This window comes from Mya arenaria, chromosome 13 (assembly GCF_026914265.1).
Source record: "Mya arenaria isolate MELC-2E11 chromosome 13, ASM2691426v1".
NCBI classification, from domain to species: Eukaryota; Metazoa; Mollusca; class Bivalvia; order Myida; family Myidae; genus Mya; species Mya arenaria.
The window spans coordinates 23,735,260-23,756,805 of NC_069134.1; the positions used below are offsets into that span (position 1 = coordinate 23,735,260).

The 21,546-nt window shown below is 34.8% G+C and overlaps 3 protein-coding genes across 3 annotated transcripts; 1 reads left to right on the plus strand and 2 right to left on the minus strand.

Annotated features, from left to right (window-relative positions):
• Positions 1 to 1,715: 1,715 nt before the first annotated feature.
• On the minus strand, positions 1,716 to 8,215 carry LOC128215142 (vitellogenin-like). Its single transcript, XM_052921860.1, has 12 exons — positions 8,173 to 8,215; positions 7,161 to 7,303; positions 6,698 to 6,843; positions 6,258 to 6,438; positions 5,565 to 5,738; positions 5,056 to 5,201; positions 4,267 to 4,441; positions 3,866 to 4,035; positions 3,067 to 3,232; positions 2,652 to 2,763; positions 2,096 to 2,250; positions 1,716 to 1,916 (listed from the first exon to the last, which is right to left on the minus strand). The coding sequence occupies exons 1-12, from the start codon at positions 8,213 to 8,215 to the stop codon at positions 1,716 to 1,718; spliced, it is 1,812 nt and encodes a 603-aa protein (XP_052777820.1).
• An 827-nt stretch (positions 8,216 to 9,042) lies between these two features.
• Positions 9,043 to 15,502, minus strand: LOC128214821 (uncharacterized). The gene is made up of 4 exons (XM_052921493.1): positions 15,410 to 15,502; positions 12,296 to 12,362; positions 10,524 to 10,731; positions 9,043 to 10,266 (listed from the first exon to the last, which is right to left on the minus strand). Exons 2-4 carry the CDS (start codon positions 12,346 to 12,348, stop codon positions 10,063 to 10,065), a joined length of 465 nt encoding a protein of 154 aa, XP_052777453.1. The 5' UTR covers positions 12,349 to 12,362; positions 15,410 to 15,502; the 3' UTR covers positions 9,043 to 10,062.
• LOC128215143 (uncharacterized) lies at positions 14,605 to 21,234 on the plus strand. The gene is made up of 15 exons (XM_052921862.1): positions 14,605 to 14,976; positions 15,789 to 15,918; positions 16,163 to 16,274; positions 16,507 to 16,694; positions 16,840 to 17,002; positions 17,143 to 17,272; positions 17,395 to 17,512; positions 17,652 to 17,783; positions 17,968 to 18,097; positions 18,348 to 18,451; positions 19,334 to 19,588; positions 20,023 to 20,091; positions 20,297 to 20,365; positions 20,709 to 20,795; positions 21,065 to 21,234. The coding sequence occupies exons 1-15, from the start codon at positions 14,605 to 14,607 to the stop codon at positions 21,232 to 21,234; spliced, it is 2,229 nt and encodes a 742-aa protein (XP_052777822.1).
• The last annotated feature ends 312 nt before the right edge of the window (positions 21,235 to 21,546 follow it).

Genomic DNA, 21,546 nt, shown 5'->3' on the forward strand with positions numbered 1-21,546 from the left:
TATTAGTCTTATGGAAGATTATTTACAGAGTTAAAATCAATCATAAACTCAAGCTTGACATTAAAAAAACATGTGTCTGTTGTTTTTAGTGCATGTGGCATAAATAAACAATAATTACAGCCAGATGCATGGGCCTTGCTGTAAATGTGTGTAATGACTCTGGAAACAATTTTTTTGTGTACTTAGTTTCATTTAAATATACTGAATGTCTTTTGAGATATACCATAGCAGTGATGGTTAAAAATATTGCACAACAAAACCTCAACCTGATTTCTTCGAAAACAGACAAGCTAAAAACAAACAAATAATTACAACTCACCACTATACATGGATTTCAATGTATAGCTTGACTTCTGTTTGCTGATGTCAAACTTTTTGCTGAGTCTTAGAGCAAGGCTACAGTTCTTTGCTCTGAAAAAACAGAAGATATTAGATTCTTAACATGGGCCATTAAGTATAAAAGAAAATAACTAATAAGAAGTATATGAATTAAAGCAGGTGGCGGTTTTCATTCTTCAGGACAATACAAAGAATAAAACAAAAGAGCAGATGCCAATGAGTTTGATTTTCTCAGTTTACTAGACGGGCATAGCTCAACATATTTTTATAGTTTAAGTGAATTCATAAAGTTCAAAGTCGCAAAAATGATGATTGACTCTCAACGGATAAACAGAAAGGAGTTCCCCTCAGAGAATAAATAACGGCAATAACCTCAACATTAATGTTCTATTCATATATGACATCAAGATGAGTACTCACAGTGGGTTAAAACAGTCCGGAGATTTCTTGGACAGTTCCTTCAGGGAAGAATACACAAGGGAGATAACCTCTTCACTTGGCTCATCATCCAGAGACTGAGCAATCAACTCCAGCTCTGAAGCAAACATTGATTTTAAACTTTGACGAATAAATTCCATTGAATTGCTAATTTACCTGAAGATAAAAAAATATTGTTAAGATTGGCTTTACTTCAATGTAGATTAAATACTAGAAATAGAATGATAAATCTTGCTCAGAGGGCCAGATTATCTGGCACATTCATTAAGCCTTACCTGCCCTTGAGGGCTTAGCAGCCAGGGCTGTGAGGAAGGATACCATGCGGACATCTTCTTTCTCCTCTCTGTCCATGAATAGTGGCAGCAGTATTGCCTTCACCTAGACAACCAATTGTATATTTTATTGTTAATAGTGTTTTAAAACTCGAATCAATATGGTTATTTTGTTATGCACCAGTCAATTGTAACCACGGCCCCTCCAGCTCTGGGGGTATACCGGGGATAGCTGGGGAAATGGGCTGTGTTTTTACCTTCCAGGTGGCCCAACGGTGGTGGCCTGATGAATGTGGTGTTTTTTCTTTGCACCAAAAATAGCGAGGAATGGGCGTTACATAGGGTCATTGGGATGCGGGGGCATTTGGCGGGGATTTGACCAGCAGTTTGCCCCTGCAGGGGGGAGATTTTACCCAGGTTTGGCTGGTCCCAAAGTCAAAGTCCCAGCTATTCCCCGGACCTATGGGGGGGGGGCGTGGTTACAATTGACTGGCGCATTACAAGTGACTCACTGGGTATACTTCGGTTGATTTAAAATTTTACACAACATGTATTATATATATCTGTCTGTTAGACTTAGAATAATGTAAACCAGTTTAAGACTCAATCTTGCACTTGAGCAAAGGCCATATGAAAAGTATAATTGCCCTCATTTCATTCATTACACTAACAAACCTTCTCTGGATGATCCACTGCTATCCTATGAGTCGATGCCACGGCCTGGAGTCTCCACAGTCTGTCAGTGTCCTTGTCTTTAATGATCTCGCTCAGTTCAGACAGGATATCTTCAAATCCAAGACCTAATATCACCTTCAACGCCAGCAGTTTGGAGTCTGGCTCAGATGTTTTAAGGAGTTTCCTCACCATCTGGAAGTATCAGGTGTAAAAAAATATTTTTTATCATGATTTAAACTATGACTAAAAAATGTTTTGAAAAGGCATCACATCACAGGCACAAATTTCTTTTATATGAAACAGACAGACAAAATTAGCTGCAACTTTTGATAATATTTTATTATCTTATAGTAAAAAGAACATCGTCTTGCCTCCGTAATCTGCTCCTTTTCTGTGACGACGAGACCCTGTATCTGTTTGTACCTGTCCCTAACTTGTTCTAACTTCATGTCAAGTTTCTTTCTCAGGTCCTTTTCACTGGCTCCTTGCCTCAGCTGGTCAATCATCTTTTCATGGTGGGAGATTTCTTATAAAGAAAGAATGTGCTCTTGTGATAAGATTGTTATATCAGATAAAGACATCAGCTAAACTCAATTTCGCTACAACGTAGCTGAACTAATTAACATAAAAACAACTCACTCTACATAATATTTCCCTTGTCTTTTGTATTTGTTGTATTGAAATATGGAAAGATCCATGACAATGCTCCTATATCAGATGTATGCAATAAAAACACAAGAAGTACATTCTGGGTGACTTTTGAAAGGCCAAAAGAACATATTTTTGATGGAGATAAAACCTTCCCATGGGATATGCATATCTGATATATAAATATATGCTATTTTAGACAAGGTTATCTCCAACAACATATTGCCAACACATTCTTAATGGAGAAAATGAAAGCAATACATATTATGTACTCCCTACCTTCGAGCTCCTGCTTACTGATCAAGGTCATCTTGTGTCCAAGGGCAGTGAGACACAGCCAGGCTGACTGCTTCATCATCTTGGTCTTCCAGGCAGCCTTCTCTACATAGTCCTGCAGAAAGGAATGGGGTTGAAAATAGTAAATTTTGATATGTCAATAAAGAAATATTTCCTAAGATCTAAGAAAACTGGAGATAATAAAGTAGAAAGTATCAACATCAGCATTTAGATGATCATGTAATCCATTTGTAAAATTATTTGTGTATACTTGACTATTTTGGACAATTTAGTTGGTTATTAGGATAGCCAATAGCATTTCCTTCTTTATTAAAGCATAGGGTATAAGCTGAAATTAAATGGTGGCATCTGTCTCACTGGAAATAAAACTTCTTATTTGTGACCGACTTTACCGTACCTTAATTCTCTGCACCATGAAGATATCCGGTTTAGGCATGAGGGCAAGGGAGGCCAGCATGATAGGAGCTGACTGGGGACTTATCTCCCCTTTCTCAATCCTTGCCATGAGAACATCAACAGCAGGGTAGGTGCCAATAAAGGGGAGGAGGTCCAACAGGATCTTCCTAGGATGCAACATTGATAAACAAAGTCATATAGGAATTGGATTCATTACAGGATGCATAAAGGGTCCCACATGGAAAATAACTACCATATGCATAAATATGGGCCATAAAGTTAAAGAACTGTTACAATTAAGGACCAAGCATTCTATTTACCAAAGTCATAATTAAGGATAATTTTTAGAGGTTGAATTCGGAATGGTGCTAATGATTGACAGTATTAAAGACGAAATTGATAAGGAAAATGACCTTGCTAATGAGAAGAAAAAACAGAATATTTTTTTTTACATAGTGTTGTTTTTGGCATTAGTAAAACATATATTTGTTTAAAAATCATAATAAATTGCATTTAATAAATTTTGTTTTTTTAACACCGGTATAATTTTGACTGCAAATGGTAAAACAAGAACATTATCTTTTCCATATTTCAGAAGAACAATTCAATACATGTAAAGCAGTTTTACCAATCAATTGATCAAACTCTAGCTCTCGAGTACATATGATAATGTTTTTGAGGCTGCATTCAAGAATGCGGTCAATATCAGGTATCTCTAGTTACCAGAGCAGCCAGTCTAGCCTGTGTTCAGTGCTGAATAGTTTGAATATTAACATTCATGCAACCATTCAAACACCTACCTTGCCCTTGGGTACATGATGGTGTTTTTAAGGCTGTAGTCTAGGATGTGGTCAATATCTGACTTCTCCAGTTTCCAGATCATTCTGGTTAGCTCGTCCTGTAGGTCTGCAGCCTCCTCCTCCACACGATCCTTCGTCAAAGTCTCTAGGCCATGCAACAACTTCTCAACCTGAGGAACACAAATATTTTTTTCTTTGCTAAAGCAATTTATTTTCGTATTGAAACCTCAAAGTCCAATTACCTTCTTGAAAATTCCAAATAATGAGAGGGTGCTTTTGTTTTTATATTCAATTACATCTAATGCAAGCGTTTTGGTAATTAGACGAAATGTAAAGATGATTCAAATATGTACATGTATATTATGATCATGTATTATATATACATAGCACAAGATATGTACCTTTTTTACAATCTCATCTCTCTCCTCCTGATTTCTGTATTGCTTTTTGGGAGCAATGGTCAGCTTTTCTGCATTTTTAACTGTAACTTTCAACGGCTCCTCATGTTTCATTGTGGGTTTCGGGTCTTGTATCTTGGTGCTGATTGGGCGGGAATCAACCAATGACAGGCTTTGTCTGAAATGCAAAATTGCAACATTTTGAATTTCGTGAGTAAACAAAACATACAAGAGATAAAGTAAGTTTCATTCAATTTAGAAGTGCAGGATTGTTTAAGAACACTGATATAAAGAAATGTTACAGATAGCAATCTAGAAACTGTTGAAAAAAAGTTTATTTAAGGAATGAATTTTTTCAAATGACGTCACAATAATGCCGGGAAAAGATCAACCACTTGAAATCACTTTAAAACGTGAAATTGAAACACTTCTGGTACCAATATATTTAAAATATAATAAACTAACACTTTTAAAAATGTTGATCTATATTTTACGGGACCTGCAGACACAATACAACCAAAACAAGATCAATAGCTTTCATGTATATTGTTATGCAATGAATTACGATCCGAAGATGTTGCGTTCATCGATTGATGAACGCAATTGCCGAAAGGCAGTTCATTTTATTTTAAGGAATGGAAGTTGAGGTGTAAATATACTCAGAACATGACAGAATAAAATACAAAAATAGATACTCAAAAATGGAAAATGCTCACTGAACTACAGATCAGCATGTACCATCTACATTAAATTTCTTTTTCTAAGAATAGTCACATTTGGGCAAGCACTCACTTGCTAGAGGTGGCAATCATGCCCTTATCCTCTGCGTAGGGCACAAAGTCATACTGTGCTTCAGACCAGGCCTCCATAACCAGGAACTTGTCTGGAGTACCGGCCAGTTGGAGCTTCACTGTGGAGCTGGGTGACAGCACAACACTCTGAATAAGGAATAGAAACAATCATGTTTCGTGTGATATGTATGCATGTGATAATGTAAATACAATTAATATACATGCAGGTTTCAATAGTAGCTATAACAGGAAAAGATCTAAGCATTTTCATTAAACAACTTATAGAGTGGTCCGACCATATTAACAAATAAATGGCCAATGTTAAATTAAAATTTGGGCACAGGAATTAAATGAAAATATTATAATATTCAAAAATATACCTATACAAATAACTTCAAAATGTTCCAATAACCAATACCATACTCTTTGATGACTGACAAAAATAATGATTATTGAAAGTGAGGGTACCACTCATGGAAAATCCGAGAGAACATTTAATCTACCTCCCACCTTGTTTGAGCAGGATTCACAAGATTTCCAATCCAGTAGCCCAGATACATGGACAGCCCTCTCTAAACACTTGTGAAGGTCCCTCACTTTCTCCACCTTCATACCCGGCCTTTCTTCATCTTGTCTGAGAATTTCCAGTCTATATGTGGTCTCACACTCACCGGAAACACTGGGCTGCAAGATAAAAGTAAATCATGATAAAATTTTGTAAAAAAATATATATAAACTACTAGCTCAAAACTGCTACCTAAGTTCACATTAAGAATGTAATTACCATTAAATCAACTGCTTGATATGAAAGGATATCATCTCCTATTTTCTGAATGTTCTAAGCTGACAATATTCTTTGTATCAACAATTTAATCTTAAATAAACCAGCAGTTATTAGTATTCAACTGGTTATTTCTTTGATTTGTTAAAGGTAGCCAAATATTTATTGATTGGTCAATATTTACCCAATAAGTAAGTGAGTATTTTCCAATCAAATTATTTAAATGTGCAAACTAGCTAAAAGATAATCTGTCGAGAACTTACCAATATTTTATAAAAAAAAGTGGTCGCAGTTCTTTAAAATATGTTTTGTGGTAACTGTTAACATATCTTAGAAAGTTATCAATGCATAGTGGAAAAAGTCTCCATAACTTAAATCCAGTATTAACTTGGTAGAGCAATGACCAAATAAGAAATGATTACCTCAAAGACCCTGTACATGACAGGTTTGCCATCCGGGCTCGGCACTTTTTTGTCTATGTGGAGTGACTGGCGCTTGTTTAAGTTGACCTCCAGCAGACTGAGAATGGCTTTCTTGATGTCTACAGACTGACTCGGGTCATCCACAGCACTGACCAGCTCATCCACATGACCTTGATGGTACCTGTATGAATAACAGTATTGAAAAAAGTAGACAGAGCAACAAACCATTAGTATATACGTAATTTCTGTACAAGAAACATAATATCTCGTGAGGAAATATTTTGCTAAAAACCAGGGACGCTGGCTTGTGGTTCAAACATTATACGTGCCTGAGAAAAACATTTGCAGTATTACTTTTAACATTACAGTTCATAGGTTCGGCAGAAATTATACAACTTAAAAAGAAAAAAATTCATGCCAGTTTATGCGTAAGTTCTTACCTTATGGAGACAGGTTTAGTAAGGTGTTGAATTAGATGGAGTGTGTCTTTATCAACCAGCTCATCCCACTTCTCCATAGGGATCATATCCTGGACACTGACTTTATCCAGAGGACTGTTGATCTTGTACAGTCGAGGAGAGGTCAGCTGGAAATTAGAACAGGGATGGGTATTCAGTGGGGTTATTCAACTTGAACAAAAAAAACGTCAACTCCATACTTGGCTCAAATATTTATTATATTAAAACAAAAGCAGATCTTTTTTTTGTCCGAAAGATTTCGCGGAACTCAGCACTAAAAGTATTGCAAACTTAAAGGCTTGCTACAACTGGTATTACCTATTGAAGACTTTTGTACTGAAAAGCCCATGTAATATTTCGGCTTCAACTTAAATATCTGTATGCTGAGACAGAATATGCACTCTTATGTACTAATGAAAGTAATAAACATACAATTATTTCTTACCTGCACTTTGAGCATACCCGGGGCGGGTATTTGTATAAGGACTGGGGATTTCAGCTTAAGCCCCGCCCCCTGATCGCTCTGAGATACAACTGACAGCACCTGGCTCTCATATTCATACACATAATCCAGGCCAACAGAGTACCCTGTAAGATAAAATAAAATATTACCAAGCCTTTAGTTGTTTCTATGAATGTATAAAATTCTTGATAAAACAGATTTTATTTTTCAAATTCCTCAACATGAGAAGTTTATGTTATGAAGATCTAATAACCTCAAATAAATTGCTCTTTTAATAACTCACAGTGTATTCATTAAGAAACTTGAATAACCTCTACAGTCACAATTTAATTTCAAAGTTATGTCCATATTTCTTATCTCAATAAATTCCTTACTGAACTCCCAGGTACAATTAATTTTACATGGGCAAAACCATTACTTAGCAAGAGTGATGTGACTTTCACATAAAAATACTGTATGTACATTTTAATTTTTAACATTTCTTCATGTTTATCATATCTTTATTGTCAAATGCAAAAAAAATCAAGGCTGATGCAGTTACTAAATATTTTTTCTCAATCATAAAGAATGACTAGCTAAATACTCATCAATATGCCTCTTTCATGTCAATCTCCCAATATTTTTGACATCAACTCCTATATGTACTTTTACAAAAGTTTTAAAATGAACAGAAAAATCATTTATAACTAGTATGAATAACTCCAATTTCACAATAAATATACTGAGGCAGTTGTTTTTCAAGAATAACTTACATGATTGATCTTTAGGAACCTGGCAAACTGAAAGTGAAGAAATCCACAAATAATATATATATATGAAAAGCTGTTAAATAATCAAAACAAAGTGTTGGACAGAAGTTAGCAACAGTCATCTCTGACAGAAATGCAAAATCTTAAATAATTTAAATAATAATCATGCAAATTAAGAATGAAATTGAAAATTTAACAAATATGGTATCAAATATCTATCAAAAAGAGAAACCAAATAAACATACCTGCCAGTCCAACAATTAACAAAAATAAAAAGAAAGTCTCCATTGTATTTCACAGTAGTTTCCAGAACCACATTTTGAAGGAGAAGATGCACCTCCATCTCACAGCTGCTCATTATATACCAGCACAAATCCTTCATAGGTCATCTTCTCATAACTATGAGTGCAAAACATGGGCCTGTGCCAGCACAAGTTATGTGCTGTACTCAAGGTTCTTTGTCTCATTTAGAACACAGCCATCTCCTCATACACCCACTGGAAGATCAGCTGATGTTCTTTTTATAGAAAAACTATAAGAATATACTGAATACAAGTCTGAATGCAATTGTTTGTCCAATGGATTCACATAACTATGAAATATTTCCATTTGTTTCAAAGTTATGAATATTTATATCAGGGTGGTTTGAAGTCTTGTCAATTGTTTCAGTCCGACTGATGGGACTTATTATATAAATCAATGTTGTTTTCAATTAAAGTGACACTCTTATTCAAAATCAATACATACACATGTATAACAAACATGACAAACCTTTAACTACTTACTAAATAATCCTTCATGGAAAATATCAATTACTGATAACAAAATTGTAACTCTGTATTTTATAGCAGGAAGCACTAAAACAATAAATAAATGGTGAATGCTAAAAGATTTATTGAAGTCTACTATAGTCTCATAAGGTAGAAATACCTTGTTTTATGCTCATTTCTTTCATTGAACTCAGTATCCTTCATAAGAACCATTGTTTTCGACATTTATTCATCTTTTTTGGTATATATTAAAACATTTTTTTTAATTGTTGTAAATCTTATCTGAGAGTAAGAGTGCATCTTTAAGTTTCTTGGACATATAGGAGTAATTGATAAATAATGGCAGACCAACAAAATGTTTATTCCATGACAATGCCAACTACAACAATGACAATAACAAAAAGGCTATTAAATATCTCGGATTTCCATCTAATAAGAACATTAACAGGTACTGTATGCACAAATAAGCTCATCTCTATGGTAAAACCATGTTAAGTTTGGATGCCTGGTTAACCAAAAGTTTTTGTAATGGAGATGCTTTAACTGATTTATGCCATTACAATAAATGACCGAAAAACTATTATAAGTAAAGGTATTGCAGTTTTGAGTTTTGTTTTTTATTTCATCTAAAATCAGACATTCAACGACATAGTTTGCAATCTTTCAAACCAAAAAAACTCGTTTGCAATATTTTGTTATAATGTTAAACTTTTCTTTCACTTTCAGCTGATACCAAACTAATATGGGGCCACCAGGCGTCCGAAACATTCACATGATATTGTACCAAGCAACCCTTAAGAGCAAAAGTGAACATTTGTCTCTGTATATCTACAGTGCCATAAATCTTTGCCATTAACCGGCTATGTGAAAGTAATATTGTTTATCTCCAAAACTTAAATGTTTTCAGTTAGTCCTTTGCACATAACATTGTTATTTAATAACAAAAAATGAACGTAATGTCAAAACAAATACACTTGCGCAACAGAAACAAATATTAACAGCACTAACATACCTCATACTTTAAGAGTTGAAATAATCAAATAATGCATTGATTTAATGAATAAATAATTGCTCTTTTTTGAAAGACGCAGGATGGGATATAATAAAAATATAGTATGCATGGAATATGTAGTAAAAATTAAAACAGAATCCTCTTCATAAATCTTTCTAATTTTCAAACTGCATTTGCCATTTAATAGTTAAAAAAATTCATCAAATGTTTCTGTCTAATGCATGTCAAAAGTTTCGAATGGCTACTCATAAAATTCTAAAAATCAATAAAAACTGAAGATTTCTAAAGTATCATCAAATCAATAATACATATTAACATGATAACTCATATGTATGTAAATATATTATATTCAGTCACGATTTACTGGGACTCCCATGCGAATATATCTCCTGATAGAGGTTTCTAAGGGACTTTTTGAAATTCTCGAGCTCAGCTTCTGTGACAGAGATGTCATCGAGACAAGTGAAGAGTTCATGTAGTTTCTGATCTACAAGTGCACTCTGGGTACTGTAGGCCGCATACAATTGCTGCTGGATCCTCTCTACCACTGAGGCAGTCTGCAAGTTAAGTAACATTTAAAAGATGCCACTCAATACAGGCATAATTGAACTGAATAAAAAAGATTAAATATTTCATTCAGTGATAGAATTTTCTACAAATGTGCACATATACACCAGGGGTTCTAGCACTTGAGGGATTTCTTTGAGTATGAAGGATGTATGCCCAAAGCGTGGTAAAGGGGCTTAGTCCCCTTTTGAATTTTATTTCAAAAGTCATTTATTTTCAAGCACTCAAAGGGCCATAACCCTGTTACCTGAACTTCAAGTGCCTGTCTGAAACTTTCTATCAGCTGTACATCATTCTTTCTCTTCTGATTCAACTGTTCAACCAGTGCTTGAGCTCTGTCTGTGATAAACTTCGCAGTTGGTTTGTCTGGAATGGGGTCCCGTAAGGCTTTATGTAGATCTTGAAGGCGTTCCTTCAAAATTGAATCGTCCTCAGTGGTCCTGGTTAGAGTTTGGCTAAAAGATCATAAACAAGCAAATTCGTGAATATATATCCCGCCGAAGGATTCATAGTGAAGGACCAAAACACAGGTCAAGATTCCAATGTAATGTTTGTTCTGGAAGGAGTATTTGAATAATTATTGTGGATATAAATTGGGTAGCAGGGTTGTCAGTAAAAATTGGGAAAAGGTCTTGCCTTTATATTTTGGGAAAATTTAACAAGTGTAAACACTTCAAAATGGGAAAAATTAACATGTAAATGCTTCCAGCTCATTTATTCAAAATAATGGAAGGATATTTGAAACAAACACAAAAGGGACATCAGCACAAACATGATTTAAAATGATTCTATGATATTCTTAAAAAAAATATATATCTAAATTTTGGAAAATAAATATATCTAAACATTGGGGAAAAATATATATTTTTTCAAAAATGGAAAGTAGTCGAATTTCAGCCTCTGCTGAAATAGTGAAAAAGCCCTGGGATAAATGTATTCATTACACATAAGATTTGCTGTTATGAAGTTACAATTGCTTTGTTTTGAATTGATGAACATTAGCTTTGTAAAGTTATATTTAGTTAAAACTGTGATAATGATAATAGTTAAAACTTCATCAGGGCAATTTTCAGTATATTCCTTTAATTAAAAGGAATAACTGTGGGGCTACTGATAATTGCAATTGACTCCAAAAGTACAAATTTAAGTTGTTTTTCAATAATTTAAAAGCAATAACTCTGGATGCACTGATTGAATCTAGGCATAATGCACCAGTCAATTGTAACCACGCCCCCCCCCAGGTCCGGGGGTACCGGTATACCGGGGATAGCAGGGAAAATGGGCCGTGTTTTTACCTTCCAGGTGGCCCCACAGTGCCGGGTGAATGCGGTGATTTTGTCTTCACGCCAAATATAGCAGGGAATGGGCCTTACCTAGGGTCCCTGGGGTGCGGGGGCATTTGGCGGGGATTTTACCATCAGTTCGTCCCCGCAGAGAGGGGATTTTACCCGGGCTTGGCTGGGCCAAAAGTCAAAGTCCCCACTATTCCCCGGACCTGGGGGGCCGTGGTTACAATTGACTGGTGCATAACATCTTCGTATACCATCCCACTATTGATAGCACACTTCAAAATAAATTTCATAATGATTCTAAAGATACAAATTAAAGGTAATAAAAGGGCAACATTTCTAGTCAAAATATCCTGACTCAAGTGAAACTTTCCATATAAGTTTCAATAATTTCTCTCTATGACCTGACAGTTCACAGACAAATTAAAACTGTTTTCATCAATTTAAATGCAAAAACTCTTGTATTGCTGACCAAAACAGATGCAACTTGCAAATTGTCCATTTTCTCACGTTTTCAGTCATTTTCCTACTTAATAAAGGCTCTCGACGAACACATTTAAGCTTTTTTCATTAATTAAAGGGCAATGACTCTTGTGGAACTGACCTTATTCAGACGCACCACGTTACAATGGTTGTTTTTCTGCGTAACCTGACCTTTAACCATACTTTAGTTTTGATTAGTTGAACCAACGTAAACTTATATATAAATATGGTTTCATAGAAATATCACCTGATCTGCTCAACATTGTTTACATCAGATTCACCAGGTTCACAGTCGTCCATTTCTTAAAGCTGTGCTGAAAAAAAGAAAATTCTAGTGTAAATTGCCAATAACAGCTACCTTGAATGCCCCTTTAAAACACAGTCCCAATTAAGCCTTGTAATGTATACACATATTTGTTGATAATAATTTTGTAAGGAATATGACATATGGTATTTATCAATCTGTTATTTATTATCAAAATCATAACCTTGTTGAAACAGTTGAAAAATGTGTTGGCGTATAAGTATTAACGTTAACTTGTATTTTAGATTAGTCACAAATCCAGACTTCTTTATAAGTACCGGCTGGACCGTCTCAAATAGTCAAGTTACCGACAAGCTACTACTAATTGTACCTAAAATTAACCTATTATTTTTAAATTTGAACCTGGCCATTTTCAATTTGAACTGTCCATTTTGGCTGGCACTCGCTTCTTATTGACAGCAATCATTCATAATTCTTAAGAAAGTTTTGGTCATGCAAGACCAATGAGAGCATAAAAGCTCCAGATATGGTGTAAAATGAAATGAGAAACTTTTGCTTATAAATGAGAATGCATTGGATCTAGGCAAAATTGGCTACCGGTATGTATCGGCGCTGGCATAATCAAGTTGAGTAGTAATCAAGTTGAGTACTAACTAATTAAATGGTGATGAGTAGAGAGTACTCAAACTCAACACAGAGTTACTTCCCTTTGCAGTACTACATGTTAACTTACAGTATTTTGTAAATCAGCCATCAAAATAAGTTAAAAATTAGACTTTTGGATTTATAGGCCTGATTTATTAAAACATCATATTTCTTTTTTTTACCAAGCTCTGCTTTATAAAATCCACAGTTTGAGCAAGCCCGGATGGCATTTTACCAGTGCAGGGCCTAAACTCAAGACCGATGGAACAAAAAATAGGCACTTTCACTTGACAGCTGGTTGTTTAATCCACACACATGACTTTAACAGGATATTGATTGAAATGTTTAAATTATGTTGATATGAAAAATATGCACAAAAGTCCATGAATACTCTGATTATACCATATAAACAGCTGCTTCAGAGTCTTCGACGATTTTTTGTGTATATATATATATAGGCCACTCTACGCACAATATGAATATCCAAATGTTAAGAAAAGTTCCCTAAACTTGCATATTGTGGCTACTCTTTGATAAGAATTATAAATACTAACGGCAGTTTACGCTATAGTCCATATAAACAGCGGCTTCAGAGTCTTTGACGATTTTTGTTTTGGCGACTCTTAGCGTCCATATCCAACTTGTTGTTTTCCTAGCCAAGAATGAAAGATCCCAGCGCTAAGTATATTGAGCGAAAAGATAACGGGCACCTGCTAGATAGTTAAAAAATTGGAGATGCTTAAGTGTATTTATGAGAAAGGTATTGGCTAAAAATATTTTATCAATGCAGTGTTAAAAATTGTGGATTTACAGATGAAGATTATATTTTACATTGGAACAAATCAGTCAACTTTTGGCGTTTAGGGAACAAAATGAATATATCTATATCCAAATGTTAAAAAAGTTCACTAAACGCGCATTATTGAGGTTATTTACGCTATAAAAGATATTAGGGTTAAATACTCCTCGACATAAGACATGAGCTGGAAACCTGGATCATAATGACTGATAATAAATGGTGATTTTGGATGACAGATTATTTAAAGTTGACATCGCGATACTGGACTTAAGTAAAGCATTCGATACAGTGCCACACAAAAAGCTCCTCAGCAAGCTTAAAGCATACGGCATAAGAGGCTCCACATTATCCTGAATCACCCACTTCCTTACAAAAAGACAAATGCGTGTTGTGGTTGAAGGAGAGTAATCAGAACAGGTACAGGTCGAATCAAGGGTCCCACAGGGCACAGTCCTTGGGCCGCTTCTCTTCCTCTGCCACATCAATGACCTCCCAGATAGAGTCAAATCCCATGTAAGACTTTTTGCAGACGATTGCCTCCTATATACAGAGCCATCACCAACATAGCTGATTATCACCTACTACAACAAGACCTTGAAAATCTTCAATCCTGAAGGACGACTGGGGCATGAAGTTCAACGCCAAAAAATGCTACATACTAAGCATCAGGAACTAGTCCAACTTCTTTTATAACATCAACAACCACATCTTACAACAAGTCTCTAGCAACCCCTACCTTGGAATTACAATCTCTGAAGATCTCAAATGGAAACCCCATATCAATAACATATACAAAAAAGCCAACTGTACCCTGGGAATTCTTCGCCGAAACCTCCGACACTGCCCCATGCCCAGCAGAAAGAACACCTACCTTGCCTTAGTCCGTGCAAAACTTGACTACGGAAGCGTCGTCTGGTATCCCTACCTAAAATGTGACATTGACCGCCTAGAACGCATACAACGCATAGGGGCTCGATTCATCACAGGCGACTACAAATCAAGACAAGAAGGCTGCGTCTCCCAAATGCTGCAAAACCTTCAATTGCGGAGCCTCCAGGAGAGACGCAGACACCTGAGGTTGATCTTTCTGTACAAGGTGGTGGAAGGGCACGTACCAGCCATTGACATTGACCAATTTCTTAAAACTCAAAGACCTAAAAGAACTATAAGGGCTAAAAAATTTGAAGACTACATCAATACAAACATTGTTGAGAACTCAGTGAATAACAACACCAAGTGCTTTGTCCCTTATATGCTAAAAGTGAACTTTATAAAAACTCATTCTTAGTGAGAACAGCTATTGACTGGAACAAATTAAGTGACAATATAGTACACTCTGATTCAGTGAACTCTTTTAAATCGTCATTAACAAAAAGTGATTAAGCGCACTCCTTCCCCGTGGTGTTATAGCCAGTATTGGACTCTACCACGTATCATTCTGATTCAGATTCAGATTTATTATGCCATATTAAAATAGTTTCACATTAAACCCGCGAAAATAAGTTACACTGCGTAAAATGAAAAACACAACAGTTTATATCATTGTCCTCATCCTTGAAACAATACAAAAAGTCATATACTAATTTAAAACAATGTTAATAATTTCAATTTTACTTTTAAATAACAAAATAGTGAGTCAAATGGAATTTTACGTTTTCAACGCCAACCGGAACCGGTGCTCTGGTATAATTTCACTGCAGACGATAAAAGTTGACATAATTGCGCGAAAGATTGTCAAATGTTTTCAACGCTAAAATGCACTGAACTTATACATTTATAGTTATGATCCTATATCTTGGTATCAATTATTTAGATCAGGTGTGCCAAATACACTATTTAAGAGTTATTATCAAGCATTTTCTCATTGTGACTCAGTTTGTTTATGACATATATGGAACATATTCGGACGCATTTCATTTCGGACATCTAAAAGTATATTTCAAAAGCAGATAAAACATTATCTATTTTTTTTTTAAATAATTTGAAAATATATATACTTCATTATGATTGGTCAGATTTTTTTATTTTTAGGCTGTGGCACAAAGACACCAACTTCTTTCAAAATGTTTGATCCCAGTGCCACACCATTTAGATGCTGTAGAATCCTGCCCACATAGAGGAAACCTGCCTGATGTTAAATACAGATTTCCTTGGAAAAGAGGTATAAGGAAATAATTTTTTATTAGTTTGTTTTATTTAACGTTGGATTTTCACTTATTATATGCAAGTTATACAATCTTTATGTACTGTACAGTCAAACAGCAAACTCGCTTATTTTTATGCATTTTGTTATTGTATGAAACTGAATGTACCTACAAACTAAATTCAATGCGAATACTGGAAATTCCGCATTTTTAATTAACTTGTTTGCTTTTAAATCATATAAATTGTGTCTTTTATTACAGCAAAAGTTGATGAGACATTTCTTGAAAAAGAAATCACACAAATTCAGAAGGATATCAGTCTTTCAGACCAAGAGAAATCAAAGGATGTTTTGAAAGTTGAATACTTTGAAAGGTGTTTTTTATTCAAAGAGATAAAATGCAGTTGTTATTCTGTTGATGCAGTCATGACTTTGGTTATACTTTCTAGAAGTTGCCACTGAATTATAATAGGATTAAATATTGTTAATTGGAATCTTTCGTAAAACCGTTCTCGCCCAATTGTAGAAAGAAATTTATGAACAATTAGTGATATTATAATTATCATCGTTTTTGAAACTCTTCATGCCTTCTGTTTTGGGTTGCAGTCCATGCATTACAAATGGATCCAGCTTTTGTGAGGCTGTTAACTTTGACCTCAACTGCGATGTGGTCTGTAGCTCCAATCCATCTTCCCTCGAGGAGTGTTTTTCTCCTGATGAGTTTTTCTCCGAGCCGCAATTATTCACCGAAATATTTTTCAAGGAAAACATTGAAACATTACGTCCTGATTGTGGTATTTCTATTTTATATTGTTCAAAAAACTCATACATACCATTAAAAGTATATATATAAAGAAGGTATTATCGCTTGATCATATTAAAAGCAATACGTCACAATCAGTTTAAAAAGCGTGTTTGAGTGAGACTTTTTTACTGCAGAAGTGCTGATGTTGGAAGAAACTATCCGTGAAGATGCTTTTCTGCCAGAGGGCTTAAAACGCATTCCAACTTTGGCACATCTTGTATCTAGATTCACACCTGAACATGTTGAAGACCCACTTTTATTAGCCAGTGGTGCCAAGATATTGACACAACATGACAAGTAAGTGTAGGCATGGGAATGTATACACACATAATTTTCATCATTCAACAGAACTTTATAAATAGAATGCTTAGATTAATAATTTTATCATTTTTTTCAACGTCGTGTAGTTTTACAATTTCTTTTTTTTATACATTTAGAATACTCGATGGGGAGGACAGTGTGGTGGATAAGTCTATGCTCATAGAAAAAATCAACAGCAGTTTGTTTCATGACGACTGGTCTGTTGATAAAAAGCAACCAGATAGATTGCAAGACCTAGAAAAAGAGGTAAAATGAGATTTGCTTAGAAGGAATAAGTATCGTATGATTGAATAAAGGTACACGTTTTGTATGCAAATGTAATTGCAATTAAATGTTATAAAACGTTTTTAATTGGTAACTTCTTTCAGAGCCTGGAAGACGTGATTGTTGTCGATGAATGTTTTCATGCTCAAAAAGAAAAGCCCTGTCAGAGTCAGCTATTAGATTATCTTGTATCACCTCAGGATATACTAAAAATTCCATTTGGTATGCCATACTGATTTCTTTCTCTTTCATGTCTTTTACTCGGCACATGCTGGATTCATGCAGCGTGATTTTAATAAACTAAATAAGTATACACTTGAGCTAGGTATATGATATATGTGTGGCTACAAATCAATTTCAGATCAGGATGTAAAGGATGTTATTGGCCGCACATTTAGACTTCCAGCAACAAAGACCATTGGCGAACTTGAATCTCTAGACTGGAAGAGTGACCACGTTCAAATGATTGATTTTGTGGGCATTAATGAAATAAGTATGCATGTTACATAACAAGTTAACAATTAAACATTGCATAATAACCCATGTTAACTTAGCTTTAAGAATAGAGAACCCACCGGATTTGTATAGATCTGTTCTCTGAATACAAGGTTTTGTTACTTATTATTTAATTGTATTGAATAGTAGATTGGTGACACTGACTCTTGTATTTTGTTTAGTTGTAACAGCTCTAGACAAATTTTGTGAGGTAGCATACATCGCTGTGCCTGAGGAGGAAGTCCCAGAGCTAAAGCGCCGGGCACTCAGCCTACCTGATCAGAAACCTTTCGTTGATATGGCTTGCAAGAGGTAAATACAATGCTTTATTCAACACAAAATACTTATATGTTTTTGAATTAGACTGAAACAATCTTGAGTGTAAATTGTTTCATTTTCATTCTTTTCCATCAAGAGTTATATTGTGAAACCGATAATTCATAAGTGTGCAATAAATACACATGCATGCAAACTGACTGTTTAAAGCGTATACAGTTCTGTTGTTGTTATCAGCATACATGTAATTATGATACTCATGGAAATTGAATGTGATATGTTGCAGCTTTAAGAATTTGCTCCTAACTGAAGAGGAGAGGAGTAGACTCGAGAAAATTGTATGGCTAGAAGAGAAATATTTTGATGATGTGCAGGCTTCAAGACTTCCTGGTTTGACTATTTATTAACCACTTGATTAAAGCCAAATGTAGATGTATTAGATTAATAAAATACCTTCTTAATGCATGTATCATGTCCAAATAACATAATATAATCACTCGTCTTTCGACGGAATTTTGAAAGAAAAATACAGGTTATACACTGCCTAAAAGTAAAACCGGACCGGTGGTCGGATGCCGTTAACAGAATACTTGTCTGAAACATAATTTATGGGTCATCTTATGTAAAAAAAGGAGATAACTAGGTAAAATCTTAAAAAAATCAAGGAGTTTACTTATTACTCGTGTTGTCTTTAACAATTATGTGTTGTTGTTTTCTTATAGTTTTTATAGTTCTGCTCCAAACAATACAATAAATGGTAGTAAAAACAATTTTTAATTTTTAATTACTGCCCTCTAACCTTACATCATATTAAAAAAATCATTGTCAAAATAACAAAAAAGCCTCAAATGCGGTGTTCCGCATTGCCTCTTGTTTGTTTAAAAAATACTAATACTTATGTATTAAACTACAGAAACAAGCTCAGTAGCAAAAAGTTTAAACATAAACATAAACCCGGTGTAATGGCACCGGGTAAACGCCAAAGACATAGATCACAAAAACAAAAAATCCACTCTGTGTGCAATCGCTTATAATTAACCTTAGAACTATGACATGCTTGAAGGTCATAAAATCTCGAGAAAATTCAGAATCATAACGCATGAATGATGTATTTACCATGCCATTTCAATATATTTTTGTAATTGTATCATTATACTATACATGTATATTTTTTTCAATTTTATTAAATAAAGGTATACTGAGCAGTATAATCATTTTAATTGTAATAATGGGATCATGAGAGTCATAATCCTTCAAAAGTATTTATTGCAGAACCAGAAGCGGCGGATGCATGTCTGCCTGTCCCTCAGAACATGGTTATACTGGCTTCGAAAACACTTGGAATTTCTGAAGAAGGCTCACTTGGAAAGCTTGACCTGGCTTTGTCATGGGAAGTCGTTCCTTGTTCTGCAACACCAGAAAACCCTTGCAAAAGGCTGGTTGACCTAGCAATCGATTCGACAAACTTTGAGGTTCATGTGGCAGAAGTGGAACCTATTCAGGCGTATGACAGGGAGTTTATGTTTGGTATGATCATCTGTATACACTATGAATGAAGTACATTTTTATCTCGCTGGACATCATGCTTTGCGCTTATCAGAAAATCAGATGGGAATTTGTGTGATTTTTACAATTGACTATTTCAGTACTAAAACTCATACAATTCTTATTACTGACGGGTTAGAAGTGTTATTACGGTATCAAACTTTTGATGAATTCGAATGAGCATTATTCCAGAATTTATAAGAAAACTGCTTTTAATATATCAATTTTTCTAGTCACTTTTACCTTTGTAAAACATACAATACTTAATGTTTTATTAAACCATGAACTACTTTTACGTTCATACACTTAGAATTAAAATGAGAGTTCTTCATTAGAAGTGAAAAAAACACAACTTAAAATGACATTACTATAAGTCTTTACCTTGTGGAAATACACAGTTATTTTTTGTTTACTAGATTGGGAAGATAAGTTGATTGAAGGTGAAGACGAGAAAAAAGTGAGGAAATCTGTAGTCAATGGAACAGGTTTGTCAATTAGCCGTACTGATACGAATTGGTATCGGCAACATTCGCGCTAATTTAAATGCGCACATGCACATAGTTTTACAGCTTGCATTGACTGAGAAAGCCTGAATTTCACGGTTTTGCCTTTTTCGTAGATAATGAAATTATATTTTAAAATATGATGGTCTGCATGATTCTTTTTGATATTAAACTTTTATGTTTTTAGGCTTGGAAGGTGGCCCATTTGAGGAGGACGGTTCTAAGCAAGTCAACGTGTTAAAGACAATGGGAAAAGGTCAACCAAGTTTTGAGTTTATTATAATATCAGCTTTGCTGTAGGCCAACTTTGTTTTATCTAACTTACATCTTGGAAATCGGGACTTAAATAAAATTGCTTGTGTTGACCGGCACATAAATAATTCTCCAATATGTTGGGGTTTTTTTTACAACGGGTAAACATAAAATTGCCACGGCCTCTTTTATTACTAGCTGCTAAATAACATTAAAAAGATCGAACCATCTTGGTCCTCGCCAGTGCTTTATTGTCATTGCGAATTAACTTTACAGACAATCGCATGCCGTTTTAATTTTTTCCATCGTTGTTTTCACATAAGTAGCTTAGTTGATGTTTTTTACAGGCCGTGACTCGCAAAAACGTGGTTTTGACGCATTGGAAAGTTTTTTAGCATTGCGCTCAAAATCTGTTGGATTTCCTAGCTTTATGGGTAAGCGATTTTGCATCCTTAGAATGAATACATGGATAACAATAAGACTATGTATCGCTGCCATAAACAAACTTCCTAAAAAATGATATTTAGCACTTTTAACATTGATTAGAATGGGATATTAATCGCTGCCATATTTTTTATATCAAGTTGAATTTGGCTTTATTTATTTATCTCAACATACATTCCTCTTAATTGTAATCAGATTTGATTTTAAAGTAGCCAAAGTAGTTTTTGGTTAAAAAAAATGCTTAATATTATCTGAGTAGAAAGTACCCGAGAACCAGTCAAATCAAAAGAAAACGGTATTTCCGCTGCTTTAGCGGAGATAAGTGGAATTGACAGGTTCAGTGATACAAGAGCGGTCGTCAGCAAGAAGGCAGAAACTGCAAGAAAGGTCAAACACCATACGGTGAAAATTCCTCTCAGTAGTAAGTAAACTCCTAGGACTTAGTACTAGTATAATTGTTAATAAATTGTTACACTTCATATCTGATAAACAATACCAAGTAATAAATACAAGTGGTGTTGCTCATCGCAAATTTTGCACTGTACAACGTTTTATCCTATTGAAAATGAAACAAAATCATGTATTTATGATCATTTTATGAGCTCGTCAGTTCTTTCATAGCTGAAAAGGTGGCGGTATTAAAATTTGCCTTGGTGTCGGCGTCGTTGGCGTCTAGTCACAAGTCAAACATTGCCAAAATGGTTACCTGCAAGGCGGCAATTCATTAATTTATCGTAAAAG